Genomic DNA, 17421 nt, shown 5'->3' with positions numbered 1-17421 from the left:
TACTGATCCAAAGTCTGCAAGTAACATCCAGAAGGCGGAGTACGTCGAGAGCATAGAGAAAGGAAAAGAAGGAACGGAAAACACCTGTATTTTGAAACCTAAAACAAAAGAAGATCCAACACTCTACAAAGTTCAGCATCCCAAATCAGAGCTGTCGCAAGTTCCTCCGAAAGAAAGCAGAGAGAAACGTAACTCACCAACCACTGAAAGAGACCAGATTAAAATTACCATTGCCGGAGCCATAAGTGTGGAGGGGTGCACCTACGATGCTGAAAGAATAGCAGAAATCTCAAACACCATGGACAAATGGAATTGGATAGCTGCTACTTTGAATTTCAAACAGAAAAATGAATGCCAAGAAACGGAGGATCAAATCGATTATTCGATCGGATCCTGGAATACAAGAGGACATTTGCACCTATTTCAATCAAACTGGTTGCACGGGTTGGATTTGGCCTGTTTACAGGAAGTATGGATGTGCGAATGCCCTAACATAGAGGGATACGAAGTCGCATTAAATCCAGCTATAAAAAAACAGAAGGGACGACTAATGGTGGGCTTGCTAACCATTATAAAAGTGGACACAGGATTCTGAATTATGGATACTAAGACCCCTACCCCATTTATTCAGATCACCACCGTCTATAAACCAAGAGAGAAATCGGGAAATTCTGTTACATTGAAAATAATTAACCTGTACTGGAACCACCAAGATGCTGGTACCAGTATGTTCATAGATCAAGTCACTTCACTTATTGATGAGATCTATGAAGAATCAGCTTGGCCTAACATCCTTTGTGGGAACTTGAACATAGATTGTCTCAATCAACAACACACAACCAGTGGCAAACTGCCACTTAACCACGAACTCTTAAAAGATTGGTGTCTTGAAATGGAGCAAAGAAAGCTCTCCATGTTGAATGGAAACATCTCTGGAGACATCCCACCAGAGGCAACGTGGAAAAGAGGTTAACAGAACTCCATTATAGACTATATATTTACTTATTTATTTTATTTATTTATTTGCATTTGTAGAGCGCACTGTCGCCCTCAGGCATTGAGGCGCTATGAGAAAGCTTAGGGAGGCTTGAATCAGGGTTACAAGAATGCGGCCCCAGCAGACACTTAAGAACATAAATTAGTTACGGTTAACAAGGGACAATTTCATGATAGGCAGAAAAACAGTACATTGTAAAAAAAACATGTTACAGTATGCATAGCAGAGGTTGTTTAGACAAAGAGTCTAGTTTTGATGGCCTTCCTGAAGGTTGCATGGTAGTCTATCCCCCTGATGGATGGGGGAAGGGAGTTCCACAACGTGGCTGCCATGTTGGGGAAGCTTGTACCGCCCGCTTTCACCCTACGGGTGGAAGGTACAAGGATTCTGTTGGTTTAGGCCGCCCTGGTGGGCCTAGTAGGAGTGTGCAAGCTGATTCTCTGAGATAGGTAGGGTGGGGCACGACCGTGCAGGCACTTGTGCGCCAGGGCGAGTGTTTTGAACGTAATTCTCTCCTTGACGGGGAGCCAGTGGACCTTCCTCCTGGCCTCAAAGATGTGTTCACGTCTTGAAATACCAGTTGCGGCCCTGAGGGCATTATTCTGGGCCAGTTGCAGTTTGGCCAAGTTTTTTTGGGAGGTGCCTACCAAGAGGGCTTTGCAGTAGTCCATCCTCGAGCCAATTATTGCCCTAGCTATGGTGAGGCAATTTGGTTGGGAGAGGTACGGTCTAGCTGCATTGAGGAGTTTAGAGTAGTACGCTGCAGGGGATGCGATTGCATTGACCTATCTGTTCATGGATAGGTCAGGTTCAACGTAGACACCCAGTGTTTTGATGACTTTGGAGACAGTGATAGGGATGCTATCAACTGTGAACAATTGGTAATTTTCATCTAGTTTCCTCAAGGTGGAGGGGGCCCCAATCAGCAGGAGTTGTTTTTTCGCTGTTGAGGCAAAGCCAGTTTTTGGCCATCCATGATTGGATTGTGGAGTAGATGGCATTGAGCGTTTTAAGGTCAGATGTGTAGTCACCAGAGAGGGGGATCAGCACCTAGGTGTCATCTGCATATTTGGTGTATGAGATGCCCAGAGCGTCAAGGATTTTGAATAGTGGTCTAGTGAATAGATTATAGAGTGTGGGAGCTATGCACGATCCCTATGGAACCCCGCACTTGATGAGGCTGGGGTTGGCGCACGATGATTCTGAGAACACCTTCATGACTCTGTCCTGCAGGAAGGAAGTTATCCAAGCACAAGCCCTCGGGGAGAAGTTGGCTGCGGTGGAGAGGTGATGGCATAGGGTCTTGTGGTCCACCAAGTCAAAAGCAGCGGAGAGGTGGAGGAGCAGGAGCAGTGCAGGTGTGCCTGCGTCTCTGAGGTCCTCCATTTGATTTTTTTAGGTCGAGCAGAGCGGTTTCCGTGCCATGTCTTGGCCAGAAACCGGACTGCCGAAGACCTAGGAGTTGATTGTCTTCGATACATTTTTGAACTTGCAGGTTTGTCAAGAATTTTGAGCAGGAAGGGCACCGTGGTAATGGGCCTGTAATTTCCAGGGGTTGGAGGGTCAAGAGAAGGTTTTTTTAGGAGTGGTCTGACCCAGGCTTCTTTGAGTCCAGTTGGAACGTGTCCAGCCCGGAAGGACTAGTTAAGGAATGCTGTGATGATGGGGACCAAAGGGGAGGCACAGTCTTTAATAATCTGCGCTGGGCATGCGTCGCCCTTGCAGTTAGATAGTTTAATAGTGTTAAGGAGGCTGGGCATGCGTCGCCCTTGCAGTTAGATAGTTTAATGGTGTTAAGGAGGGCAGTGACTTCAAGTTCGCTCATGTTTTTGAAATCGAACATGGGTGCGGGGGTGGAGGAGGCTTCAACCCTAGTGGTGTTGTTACATTTGTCAATGAGGTTGGACAGTGCACTTTGGTGTGCTAGGATTTTGGTATGCAGGGTTTCCAATTTGTTGAGCATGGCATTTTGAATTTTGTTGCACCAGATGTCATCTTTTAGGATGGTCGGGGGGAAAGGAGTGGAGCGATAGACTCCAGTTCTCGGAAGATAGCAAATATTTCCCTGTTTCCCGACTTGGCGTGAATGATGGCTTTTCTGTAGTCCTTGGAGACAGCTTTAAAAATAGCTTTGGTCGTATCATTTGAGCGGTTTTTCCAGTTAGCTAGAGCAGCCCTTTTCTTGGAACGAAGCTTTAAGAGCTCCTCAGTGAACCAGGCGTTAGAGTACTTAACTTTCGTAGCCTTTTTAAGGGTGAGCGGGGCTACTGTGTCCACTGCTAAGGTAATGACTTGATTGAAGGTGGATGCTAGAACCTCAGGGTCAGTAGGGAACGGGTGTTTAAGTGCGGGAACCGCGAGGTAAGGGGCGATGTTTTCCATAGTGAGTTTACGTGAGCTTCTCGCGAGAGCGGCTGGGAGTGGGATGGTAGATGTCGGAGTCCCCTTAGAGGAGAGGTCAAATTTGATGCAGTGGTAGTCTGACCAGGGGATGGGTGAGATGTCGGAGATCAAAAGGGAGCAGTTGTGGTGTGACACCCAATTAAGGGAGCGACCTTTGGCATGTGTGGGCTGTGAGATAAGGTGGGTGAACCCAAGGGTGGATAGGGCTTTCTGTAGGGCTATGGCATTGGTGTCCCTAGGGTCATTTAGGCCAAGATTGAGGTCGCCTATGAGCAGAGTTTGTGACGTGCTTTTGAGGTTGTCCGAGAGTGCGTGGGTGATGGCGTCATGGAAATCTGAAGCCAGGCCGGGTGGGCGATAGACAACATGGAGCGTGATGGTATGTTTGGGCATGAGCTGGAGTTTGAGGCGGAGGTAGTCTGAGTTGTGATTCAGCTGACCTCCGATCTGTCTGAGGGCCAGCGTTGCCCTAGCAATAACAGCTACTCCTCCACCCCTTTGGTCTACCCGGTCTTGTCTGAAGATGGTATAGCCGGAGGGTATGGCAAGGGAGAGGGAAGGCCCAGAGGAGTCTCTAAGCCAGGTCTCTGACAGAAAGAGCAGGTCAAGGTTGTCCACGGTGATGAGGTCATGTACATTCAATGCATGAGCTGGTAGGGAGCGTACATTGATTAGCGCACATTTAAGTGGAATATCATTGCTAGGGGAATAGGTGCTAGGCAGGGTGGTGACCAAAACTGGGTGGGGTACATCAGGCATTGAAGCAGGCAATGACACAGTGATAGGCAAGGCAGTGGGCAACATTGGGAGAGGTACATCAGGCATTGAAACAGGCAATGATACAGTGATAGGCAAGGCAGTGGGCAACATTGGGTGGGGTACATCAGGCAATGAAACAGGCAATGTTACAGTGATAGGCAAAGCAGTGGGAAACACTGGGAGAGGTACATCAGGCATTGAAACAGGCAATGATACAGTGATAGGCAAGGCAGTGGGCAACATTGGGAGAGGTACATCAGGCATTGAAGCAGGCAGTGATACACTGATAGGCAGGGCAGTGGGCAACACTGGGTGAGGTACAGCAGGCAGGACCTGTTGGTCAGGGGCCTGAGTGTTTATGCTTGTCTGGTTACTTGATGGCGAGGGCAGATACTTGAGTGTGATGGAGTGGGGTGTGTGCGCTTGTGGTCGGCAACACACGCCTTAAGCACGTTTGTAAATTAGGGCAGTGCGAGCGGGTACAAGTGCTGGATATGCTTGAATGGCTGGATTGGGAACGGTAGTCCAGGGGTGCAAGGCATGCGGAGGACTGCAGCGTTCTTGCCCCCAGACGGGAGTTCCTGAGAGAGCAATTGGGGGTTACAGCTGTGCTCCGGCCCAGCAGAAGGGTGGGATGGTAGCTGTCGGGCAGTTGGCTTGCAGGACCCTTGCCTTGTAACGCAGTGCCGTTTCTTCGGCAGCCTCGAGCAGCTGAGATCTGCGGAGAGCGGCAGAGGCCTTTCCTGATGGCCTTTGCCGTGTTGCGGCTTTGCCTGGCAGTCGGCCTCCTCTCCCTTTAAAGCGGGAGAGGAGTGGCTGGCAGGCACAGCGGAGACAACAGCTGATATCCGCTCAGCTGATGATTCGCTCGAAGTTTCTGTGGCGATCTTGGGCTTCGGTTTCACGATTGCCGCGTGTCTCATAATGGCGGCAGGGGGCCCTGATGAGCCAGGTGCTGCTTCCTGGTATGCACCTACGGATGCAGGCGGCGAGGGTGGGTGCTTTCGCTGCGGAGAGCCGCAGAGGCCTTTCCTGATGGCCTTTGCCGTGATGCGGCTTTGCCTGGCGGTCGGCCTCCTCTCCCTTTAAAGCAGGAGAGGAGGGGCTGGCAGGCACGGCGGAGACAACAGCTGATATCCGCTCAGCTGATGATTCGCTCAACGTTGCTGTGGCGATCTGGGGCTTCGGATCCACAATTGCAGCGTGTCTCATAATGGCGGCGGGGGGCCCTGATGAGCCAGGTGCTGCTTCCTGGTATGCACCTACGGCTGCAGGAGGTGAGGATGGGTGCTCTCGCAGCAGAGCTGCGGAGAGCGGCAGAGGCCTTTCCTGATGGCCTTTGCCGTGATGCGGCTTTGTGTCAGAAAGTCTACATATGCAAACTAAATCTATGCAGGTGGTCCCAATGACACAGAGTGACCATGAAATGCTCATAATGAGAATGGCACTGTATGATGATCTGTGTGTCTCCAAATGCAAGCAAACGGTGGAAGTTGAACCTAGTAGAGGTAGAATGCGATTGGACACACAGGCTGTCACTTCAATTGCAACCCATTACTGTAAAAAAGGCATGCCATTGGAATATCGACATCTATTGTCTAAGTTCGAGGAGAAAAATCATGGTCTAAAACACAAAGGCTTTACCCCCAGACACGCTTTTGACTTAGAAGTTCTTAAGAAAAAATGAATGATACGTGAAGAGATTCGATCCTGCCAACATTCTAACAACATTGAATCTAAAGAAATAAAAAGAGTAGCCAAACAAAGGTACAAAAATTGGCTTAAGGCATACAAACATCTGATGGTGCAAAAGACGCAGAACTAATGTTGAGTAAATTGAAAAATAAAAATCCGGCAGAATTCTGGCGCATAATCAATAATGAACACGCCTCTCAAACAGCAATTCAAACCAACTCGGTAACCGAGGCAGATTGGATTTCACACTTCTCAGAAGTATACAGTCTGAAAGGCGAAATAGATAACGTGAACTTGCAAGCGTTATCACGATGGGAACTTGACTTCCTTGAAGACAACATCCTAAACGTGATTAACTTAACAAACTCCTCTAGGGCCCCTGGGCCGGACGGCCTCTCAAACCACATAATTAAGCAAAACCCAGAATTATGGTCCACCATCTGCGATACGCTATTTAAAAGAATCGCTGAACAAGGCCAGACCCCAAAGTCATGGAAAAGTGCGATAATCGTACCTGTTTTCAAAAAAAGGAAACCGAGCAAACCTAAAAGATTATCGCCCTATCGCTCTTTTAGACGCTGTAGGGAAGATTTACGCAACCCTTTTACAAAGAAAGCTGCGTGACTGGATAAGGCAATCCAATCATGAAGACATGAGGCAAGCTGGGTTTGTGAAAGGTGCTTGTTGCTCACTTAACCTACTGATACTGAATATTCTAAAAATGGAGGCATTAAGAATAAAGACGAAGGAGTATCTGGCTCTTATCGACTTTTCCTATGCGTTCGATAGTATTAATCGCCAGAAATTGTGGGATAAACTGAATAAATGGAATTGTCCCCGAAGTTTACTGGCTGCAATCCAAGATCTGCACACGAATACGAACATCAAGATCCAATTGGACCAAAGTGGAACTCTTTCGGCCGGAATAAACACATATAGGGGTGGTAAACGGGGATGTCCCCTAGCAGCTATCATCTTTGCATTGTTTCTGTCCGACATTGGAGTGTCAATCAACGGCGCACATTCCTTCCCCCTGAAACTCAATAATACGCAAGTTAGTTGGTTATTGTACGCCGATGATTTGATTTTGATGGACACAACACCAATTGGCCTCGAGAGGAAAATAGCTGCTGTTGAAGACTATGTAAAAAGAAATGATCTACAAATAAATAACAACAAATGTGAAATTCTGATCCTACAAGATTTAAGATCCACAGGTAAAATCAATGGCAAAAAATTCAAGTGCTTCTTGGGCAAGGAAGCCTTAAATATCGTAATAAGTGCAAGATACCTGGGAATGCAACTTAGTGCAAGTCTACACGATAGCCCATGGGTCGAAACCGTAAAAGCAAATGTAAACGACTAACGTCTCAAGCATATGCTCTTAATCAAAAATATGAAAAATGTTCCTTAAAGCCTGTACTTCTATCAGCAGACGGTAGTTCCAGCTTTGATCTACAGTGCAGAGAATGCATTTGGATGCTCTAATGACTTGTGGGCAACATTGGAAAACTAATTTTGGTTGAAAGTACTGCCACTACCGAGAGGCATGTCAACAGCATGCCTACGATACGAATTATCGCTAACATCCATCAATGCCAGAATAAGCTGGAACTTGGTATCGTTGTTTCGCAAGACCAAACAAAAGGCAAATATTCCGCAATTTGAAATTTTTAATGACCTCGAAGTCAATAATTCCAATTCTATTCTAGCAAGCTGGAATATTTGCTGCGAAGAGATTTTAAAGGAATATGACATCGATGTAGACATGCTACACAAAAACCCAAACTTGGCAAAAAAGAAAATGTGGCAACAAGACTGGCACTCTACTGAAGAACAGCGGCGTCAAACCAGCAGTATGAAAGACGTTCCATGTGAAGCAAACAATTATGGAAGGGTACAATCGTATGTTGCTCTTTTTCCGGACCCAAGACTAAGAGCCTTGTACCTGTGGTTTAGATTGAATGCCTTTCAGACTAAAGATAGACTAAAGAGATGGGCGAAGTATGCTAATCTTAATCTGATGTGCAGATTTTGTTTGCAGGATGAAGAGACCTTGAAACATCTTGTCCTATTTTGTGGAGAACTGCGTTCAATAAGAACAAGACACTTAGGAGTTCTCTTCTCAAAACAATCGACATTATGTGCAAACTATTGGTGGCAAAAGATGTTTGATGGAGTCGATAAGAAGCTAATTTATGCCCTAACAAGTTTGCTAAGTGACATTAAAACGAAGCTGACTTCAGAATACCCAGAAGATGGAAAGGAGTAATGAAAGGGGCATATGAACTTGGGAAAACGGAAACACGCTATTTGTGATTGTTGACTTTGCTTTCTGTCTTCCCTCTTATTCTTTCATTTCCTTTGTGATGGAATTTGTCGAAGTTTTGATTTTGACTCCTGGATGCCCATTTTCTGCCTGTCATGGTTAGACGGGTTTTTTCCCTTTTTTTATTGTTTGTCTGACGTTAAGGATGAATAAGACTTTTTTGGAAGTATGTCTTATTTTGTTTTGTTTTCCTTTTAAAGCTTTGTATAAACCAATAAAAAATAAAATAAAAAAGATGCCCACTACGCATCGATGGCAACCAGATTAAAGTGGCGAATGAAATCAAAACATTGGGAGTATACTTTTTTTTAAAAGTTTTTATTACATTTTACAAACAAGCAAACAATAAAAACCAAACAAATAGTGCATTTTCCAACAGTTTCATTACACTTTTCTTAATTCCTAACCACTACTCCCTCTAACCCACCCCCCTTGCGAGTCTATTGCGTTAAACCTTCAGTTTCCGCATCCTGTGGTTCGGTCTCTCCTCCACAGGCTCAGCCGGGTCGGCTAATGACCCAAACAGTTCGGCTATCAGTGATTTCCAGGCCATCAGGGACTCATTCTCCTCCTCCCCCCCATTGCTACACGCTTCTTGCCATGCCATGGTTTCGACTTCTGCCCATTTTTGCAAGTCTTTCCACCACACCTCTATCTTCGGCACATGGCATGACTTCCATCCCCATGGCAATCCTTCTTTTTGCAAGCACATAAGCCAGGTCAGCTTGCTTACATGCCTGAGCTTCTGTGGTCTGGGGAACCCCCCCAGCAGACAGGCCCACACAGTATCCACTACTATCTTGACCCCTCTTTCTTCTAGTTTCTCTTTCACTCCCCTCCAGAACCTCTCTATGATCGGGCATGACCAGAACATATGCACCATGCCCGCGTTCTCTTCGTCACACTTGGGGCATGCTTGCCGTCCTGCTTTTTCAAACCTAGATATCCTCCAAGGCGTCATATAAGCCCTGTGTGTTATGTACAGCTGTATCTGTTTCAGCCTCGCGTTTCTGGACACCTTCTTATGATACCCTTGCACCCGTTCCCACATCCCATCTCTCATTGGGGCCCGACCTCCATTTCCCAGTTTAGTCTCAACTGCATGACCTCCTTCCCCACTTTAGACATCAACATCTCATACAGTCTGGAAATCTTGTGACCCCCCCCCCCCTCAGCTATGTCATATATCACGTCTATGGTGGCATCTAATTCTTCTTCCTACACCGTTTCAGGCCATGTTCTCTTGATCCTCTGTACCACTCTGTGATACGTAATGTACTGGCCTTCGTGCAACCCAGCTTCTTCCCGCAGCCCCTCAAAAGTAACACTTGAGCCCCCCTGCCAAATATCACCCATCGCTGCCACCCCAGTCGGTTCCCAGTGGGTCCGGAGTATCATTCGCAGCTGAGCGTCTGCCCCCGTCAATACAACCAATGGGGAGTATATTTAGACTCAATCTTATCCTTCAAAAAACAAGTGAACACCACTGCCTGCGCCACGGCATACACTAACAAGCTTATCAACGCTTGCAAAGCATTCCTATCACCTAACAGCTGCATCACTCTAGCCAGGGCTCTAGTGCTCTCTAAAATGGATTACTGCAACACCCTATACCTAGGCACATCGGAAAGGAACCTCCACAAACTCCAGGTCCTACAAAATAACGCCCTAAGATCAGCACTAAGAATGCCCAGAATCACACATCACCAGATACAGACAAGACGTCCACTGGCTCCCTATTCAGGACAGAATTGCCCTCTGAACGCTCGTTATCACCCACAAGTGCCTCTCGAACTCTGCTCCCAAATATCTGGTAGACAAAGTCAACAAACAAGCTCTATCTAGACCAACTAGAGCCCTACACACACACACTGCCTAGCTGTGCCCAGATTCCTCCTTAAAAAAGCAGGGGGAGCAAGCTTCCCAGTTCTAGCGGCTAAACAGTGGAATGCCCTGCCCCTTGGCAATAGATCGGGACCAGCTTTCTGGACCTTTAGAGCGAAAGAAAAAGGCTGGCTCTATGATAAAACTTTAGCATGATCGCCTCTCTGCATATTGGTACTGCCTCCCTGATTCGACCCAATGTAACCTCGGTCGAGCTGGACTTAACTTCCTTCTCCTCTTATTGTCTGAATTGCATGTATATGCTTTCGTCTCACTGTTTAAACTGTACTTTTATCTGTATGTTAGCAACTCTGTATGTTAGCAACTCTGTATAAGCCTTGCGAGCCCAGTTACCTCAGGGTTTGGCGTGTGGTACAAATAAAGAAACTAAACTAAAACAAAAAAGTCAGAGCTGGGCTATGGCGCTGCACATTTCTGGCTCAACTACTTAAAGATCCATTGATTCGAGATGAAATTCAGCATAAAATTAAGGAGTTCTTTGATATAAATAAAACCCTGGGAATGAAGGAAAGGATGCTATGGGATACCTTTAAGACGACTCTGAGAAGGGAGTTTATAGCAAAGAAAGCTCAGCAAGACGAGCAGTTACCGTTATCCCAAGGCCAGTTAGAAACAGTGTGGGGTGATGACTCGAATGGTGACTAATAGAGGGGTTGCCATCAGAAAGGAATATAGACATATTAAGGGACAATTAGATCTGTTATAAACTAAGCAGGCTGAAAAATCACTTTTATATATGATGCCGCGGTACTGTATAAAGGCCAATAAAGCTGACTGCATGTTGGCGCGGCAGGAAAGAAAGAAGCAGCGGGTGTAATCCTCCAGATACAAACTGGATCGGGTAATGTTAGCTCCTCTTCAGAGGATATTGTGCAGACCTTTCCAGAGTTTTATTCCGCAATATATTCTACGGACTCCCCCAGCGAGGAATCCCAGGAGGGTTATCTTAAGCTCTGCCAGCTCGTCACAATTGATCAAGGGGAAAGGGAAAGTTTGGAAGGGGAAATCACCCCGGAAGAGGTGTGGGCAGCTATCAAGGCTCTACCAATGAATAAAGCTCCGGGTTTGTATGGTTAGCCGGCTATATTTTATAAAAGCTTTAGTGATGTGTTGATCCTGATGGTGGTTTAACTTTTAAATTCCGCTGAAGCCACAGGACGTTATTTCCCAGACCATGGAGGAGTCAAAAGTAGTGATATTTCCCAAGCCTAATAAGGATAGAATGCTGTGTGGGTCAGATCAGCCCATTGCCCTTATTAATTTGGACGCTAAAATATTTTCTAAATTTTCAGCGACAAGACTACAAAAGTTCATTCCAAAACTAGTCCAACCCGATCTATCAGGTTTCGTCTGGGGGAGTCAGACATTCGATAACACACAACAGGTTTGCCACTTGATAGAAAAAGTGAACAAAATAGGGATTGCGGCAGGGGTGTTGGCCCTTGATGCATAAAAAGTATTTGATAGGGTGGAATGGTCCTTTTTATTTCGCACGATGGACACCATGGGGTTTGGGCTGAGTTTTTTAAGATTGGTAAAAGCCATCATTCACCTGTGCTGCGTTTGGCAATTAATGGGCACATTTTTCAGGGTATTAAGGTGTCACAGGGTACTAAGCAGAGATGCCTGTTGTCCCTGGTACTATACACAATACATTTGGAGCTGCTATTGGCTAGGATGCGTGCCATTTGAGATATTTAGTGGCATCCCATTTGGGTGAGACTGGCATAAAGTGATGGCTTACGCGGATGACGTGCTCCTCACAATAATCGACCCAACTAGATCATTGCCGGTGTTGACTTCTGTGCTCAGGTAATTCGGTCCGGTTGCAGGCTTAAAAATGAATACCCATGAATCTGAAATGATGTATTTAACTGGGTGGTCTGCAGTAATAGCCGGGACACTGGACGTAAGTCCACATGCAAGGGCAGACAATGGCCAAAGATATTTGCATGTGCGAATAACAAACTCCCTGGAAACCATGTACCAGGCTAATTACCTTCCACTTCTAGAAGTGATAAGACAGTGGTTGGAAGAACATGGTCCCCTTTCCATATCATAGACAGGAAGGATAAATGTAGTCCAAATGAAGGTTCTCCCAAAAGTGTTATTATTATTTTCAGGCCCTTCCATTGGGGGTGTCTCAGAAATTCTTTAAGGCTCTTCACAAGATGGTGGGGGCTTTTATTTGGAAGGGTAAGCGATCGCGGGTGGCCTGGAAAACGCAGACTGCTCCTGTTTGCAGGGGAGGGATGGGGCTCCTAACTTCAAAATGTACTATCAGGCGGCTCAGTTGCAGGTGCTTCGGGAGTGGTTCTCGGGGAATCAGAACAAGGTTTGGCGCTGAATGGATAGGGCAGTCGTGAGTAGGCCCCTCGAGAGTTTTGTGGAGCCCTAAGGCAGATAGACCTCCAATATGTATAGGAGCAAAATTATGGCCCTGGTAGGTGATCCATGGGATGAGCTTGTGCGGCGGGCGGGTATCTCTTCAAACCCATCCCCGTTTGTGCCCCTGTTTTACAATCCTCAATTTAGACTGATGGGAAGAGCGTGGAGCATTTAAATGTTGGGAAATAGCGGGCCGTCAGAAAATGGGAGATATGGTAGAGGACCAACAGATTAGGATGTTTCAACATTGTAAACAAATCTTTAATCTGGGGGAAGAGGAAAGCCTAAATTATGCACAGCTGAGACACTGGCTATCGGCTGCAGGGAATAAACATTTAGTGAGCAGGGAACTTACTCCCTTTGAAAAATATTTTATTACCAACTCGGGAGACCGCCACATGGTAGGATCACTCTATAGACTATTTTCTGACTCTGTTCCCCTATGCAATGGAGTTAAATGAACCAATGGGAGAAATCTTTGAGCAGTCCGATATCGATGAACCAATGGTACGAGGTGTGGCAGACTATTGCAAAGCTTATGATGGCACTTCAGATCAGGGAAATGTGGACTAAAGTGATGGTGGAGATGTGGGGAGGATGGGAGTTGGGGACATATATGGTGGTCTTGCGCAGTCCTTCGGCCCTTTTGGGTCAGTATAACCTCAGCAATGAAGTCTCGATTTGGCCCCCGAGTTAACAGAGATTATGGAGAGACAATGCTTGGATTGAGGAATGTGTTTTTTACCAATGAAAGTCCAAAGAAAAGCATATATGGTGCTCAGTATAGCAGCACTTTCGCTGGTGGCCCAAAAATGGAAAAAGACAGAGATTCTCTCGGAGCATGAATGGATTGCTAAGATTTGACATTTTGTCTTGCTGGAATGGATGGCATACCCGCTACAGGGGGTCCAGACGAAGTTTGCAGAGAATTGGGACTTAGTATCGGACTTCCTTCATAAAGACTATCGAGTGAACTGGTGTCAGCAGAGAATCCGAGTTTTGGATATACTGTAGAGAATGATACAGTGTATTAACTGTGGAATGCTTAATTGAGAGCTGGTGGGGCCGGGGGTGTTAATGTGGGGGGTGGTGGGGATTAGTCTGCTCTTGTTCCATGTATGGGCATTGAAAAATCCAATAAAAACTACATTAAAAAAGACACATAAAGATCATAAAAAATACATAACTTTGTTTTTGTTTTAGTGCTACCGTTGCTCCTTGTGTAAGTAAACGACCCACAGTGCTTCCCGGTCACCACACAATATGTGGGCAACTGAAAAAGCTAACTAAACTGGATGATGTTGGATGTTTCTGGTGCTACTGGTTTGATTCCATGTAGGTTGCGTAGAGTTTAATAAGTCAAATAAGTTGAGTCTCTAGTCATTCTTTGCAGGCAAGTTGTGTGCAGGTTTGTAATAAGTTTGTACAGCATGATTTGGTTGATTCCATTAAAGCCTTACAGGTCCTGAATAAGGGAGTATGTGTTCTCCGTCAGTACCCGGCGAGAGTCAACCAGAATGTAAGAAACATTCTGATTGGCTCTTGCCGGGGCATTACCCAGCCGGGAATCCCTCCACTGGCATTCCACGCCATTGGTCTCGACGTGGTAGGGGGGGTGGTTTGCCCTGCAGCCAATGAGAAGGCTCGAAGCGGGGCGATCCCAGATCCGAGTCTCCACACGGCTGTGAGGCTGCCATCGCCCCTGCCGGGGATTCAGGTATGTGGGGTTTTATTTTTTTCCTCCCAACCCCACTTACCTTCTGATTTCTCCTTTTTCGAGAGCGAACGCGCCGGGAACACTTCTGTTCACAGCGCATCCGCTCCCGAAGGCCGCCATTGAAAGGGAAAACTTACTCCGTTTTCCCTTTCCCGGCAGCCATTTCCTTGGACAGCACAGCGTTTCGGAAGAGAAAAGAATGCTTTTAGTACCCTGGTCTTGCGTGACTAATCGCTTCAGGCGGGCCTATAACTATGGGCCCCGGGGCATTACCTGACTCGGAGATGCGCCCACAGCTCGGGGCATATTGTTTAAATAAGCCTTTGTTGGCAAATTGTCTCTGGGTGGGGTGTCCTAAATAGCTAGGGATTTTGCTGGCTTCTGAAGGACAGGCAGTGGTCTTCTGTGTGAGTGTTTTGGCAGCGAGTTCCACAGTTTAGTTGAGAGGAAGAAGAAAGTAGAGCATCTGTGCTGTTTACTGTTTAAGCTTGTCCTATTTACTAAGACATTGTTGCTGGTAGTGGATACATTGCCTTGTGATTAATTTAGGTCCCCCTGCCATAGACTGGGCAGTGGACATTTCGTTTTGAAGTGAATCCTCTGTTTGATTGGTGTTAGGGAGAATTCTCTGTTTAGGCTGAATTTCCTAACCTAGTGAGTCCCCCCGCAGATTTGCTGGATTTTTGGGGGTTTATTTTTTTCTCCTGCCAAGAGTGAGACTCTTTTACCCTCACTCTTGGACATGATTTGAGTGTGTTTCTTTGGATCTAGATGTGTTTAATGGGCTATGGGGTCTTTTACCACATAGGGCTTCATGTGTTTTTGTGATGTGTGTTACACAGTACCCTCAGTGCAGTAACACAGGGGTGTCATAGTGAGCCCCCAGTATGGACTCCATACCCTGGGACTGACTACTGTCTCCGAGGGCACCATTGACTTTACTAGTCTTAAATTCTGAACAGAACCAGTACAAACCATCATATTGTGGATGTACTGGCTGGGGCAATTCGATTGCCCCAGGGTCTGTTAGTGGAGGGGGCACGTCTCCGGCCCCCCTGATCGAGTTTTGGCTGGTGGCAGTGGATACTACTTTTTATATTCAACCGCGAATATTTTCCTATGGGATTTCCCATTGTTTTAGGCTACTATCTTTATTTAATTATTTACGGTAGCCTCGAACACTGCCGGTTTATTTAATTAATATTAATTCTCCGGTTGGTATTTTTTGCCAAAACTTGATTCTAAAATGGCGTTTGTGTTCTCTTCTGTGACTCCAACCCAAGTCGAGCCCTTTGTTCCACTTTTTGGCGGGCTTCTCCACAGAAGCCCTCCAAACTGGTGCCACTCAGTCTGGGGTACTTGGGAGGGGTGGAGGGGAATTTAGGCACCCTGGACTGAGTTGCCTAGGCAACTCAAGTCGCACTCCATCCTGATTGGCCCAAGTGGTGAGCCGGCTCACCACTTAGCATGTTTGAGTGACAGCTAGGCTGAGTGAATGGGGGTTTGCTGCATAAAAGCAGGGCTATGGGGACTGGAACTTCAGAAGTCGCCACAGGACCTAAGAATCCGACGAGGGAGAAGCTGAGCCGACCTGCCACGACACCACCACCGGTGGAACCCTGCTGGACCGCCTCACACTTTTCCCAACGACAGAGGAGATCTCCCGCTAGAGAGTCTTCTTCCTTTGACTGGTGGGGATAACCAGTTTCACCGTCTTTTCGCCTTCCCGACGTACCTCGTGGCCGCCTTGCCTGTGCCAAGCACCCCGGCAACCGGGATACCACGTTTTACCACGACTGCGAAACAAAGGTACCACCTTTAACCGTAAAACTCCACGGCTGGTTTCTTCCCTGGTAGTGCAACGACCTTCATCTTTCCTCCAAGTCGAGATCTTCTCTTCCCCTGGACGACGACGTAACTTGCACCCACTACCAGGAACAACTGCCACCGCTGGAGGATCCTTCCCACTTAAGGTACCGTGTCCCGCCTGGCTTCCCTTGCTACCGACTGTACGGGGTAGATTTAGCCCCTGGCTTTCGAAGCTGAGTTGGCCTGGGACACTCTGGCTAAACTTTCCTAAGCCTCTCTAAACTCTTTTTGAACCCTCTGCAAGACTTTCAAAGCCTAGTGTAACTGTGTGATCTTGGGCACATTTGTGCTCTGCTCTCTAAGAGTGGGCCCAGCCTTTGGACTTTGGCTCACCAGTGACTTTTGCTCTTCTGCCTTGCTAACAGTGTTCCTGAATCTTAGAGTGGTGTACCTTTCCATGTTCTGTCTTTTTCCCTCCCTTTCTCACAAACTTATTGGAGTGCCATCTAGTTAAGCGCTCACCTCTCTATGAAAATAAGTGGTGTTTTACAGTGACTTATCTGATAAGGAAAAAGGGGTGTATATATTACAATAGTAACTGTGTTTAGAATATTTTACAATAAGAGTGCTGGAGTGTTTCAAACCGTGTGTTTTTAAATAAATAATTATATACTTTGATACCAAAGCTCTGGTCAGTGTTTGCTTGTATTATTGTACCTGAGTGCCTATTGTGTATACTTTGCATACTGTCTAACTCTTCTTGAGGGAAGTCTGACTGCTCAGCCACAGCTACCAGGTAAATCTGGGTGGTACAGACTGCTACCAAGTGGGTTTACTGCCAACACCTGTAGTCTTAAATCTTTTGCAGTGGTCCCTAAGGGAACTGCACAGGTTTCTGCCTAACAATTGGAAGCTGGTGTAATGTACAAGGACTGGTTATTGTTTGTACAAGGGTACATTGGATATTAGGTTCACATAAGGGAGAATGTAATGATGAAATCTCCATCAGTTTGTTAATAAATGTAAATTATGTTACTGTAACTCATTAAATGTTTATTAAAAAAAACACTCGTTGATAAGGGCTTTTTTCTGCTAAGTAACCACTGACCATATTTGACAAAGAATTGATATTGAGTATTTTTCATCTCACCTCACACAATGTGATTTCTTTGCATCTGTCATTTGTTTTTCACTTTTTTGTTTAATTTTCTTTCAGGAAGAATGGAGTGATGACGATCTAGTTGAATCTCTCTGATTTTCCAGATGTGACTTCCACCTTGAAGTAACTTTTCCAGCAACAAATTATAGACCTAAGACACCATCAGTATATTGTATATGTTAATAAATATCCAAAACTGAATGTTTGGATTATTGTTTAAATTCATATTTTTTTTAATAAAATTACATTTTAAAGTAAAA

The 17421-nt window shown here is 46.0% G+C and overlaps 1 protein-coding gene across 2 annotated transcripts in view; it reads left to right on the top strand.

The window, feature by feature from the left end:
- The window catches only part of CCNH (cyclin H), a 484538-nt gene extending 467117 nt beyond the window's left edge, over window positions 1–17421 (top strand). The window contains exon 10 of one of the 2 annotated variants that reach the window (XM_069627590.1): window positions 17219–17421. In XM_069627590.1, coding sequence (XP_069483691.1) covers window positions 17219–17257 — 39 coding nt within the window. In that variant the 3' untranslated portion in view covers window positions 17258–17421. The remainder of the gene's footprint in view (window positions 1–17218) is intronic. The other variant, XM_069627591.1, reaches the window with a different exon arrangement.

The sequence above is a fragment of the Ambystoma mexicanum genome, chromosome 6p (assembly GCF_040938575.1).
Source record: "Ambystoma mexicanum isolate Mex_15411 chromosome 6p, UKY_AmexF1_1, whole genome shotgun sequence".
NCBI classification, from domain to species: Eukaryota; Metazoa; Chordata; class Amphibia; order Caudata; family Ambystomatidae; genus Ambystoma; species Ambystoma mexicanum.
Note: the sequence above shows the minus strand (reverse complement) of the source record. Positions and strands in the feature narration are given on the sequence as shown.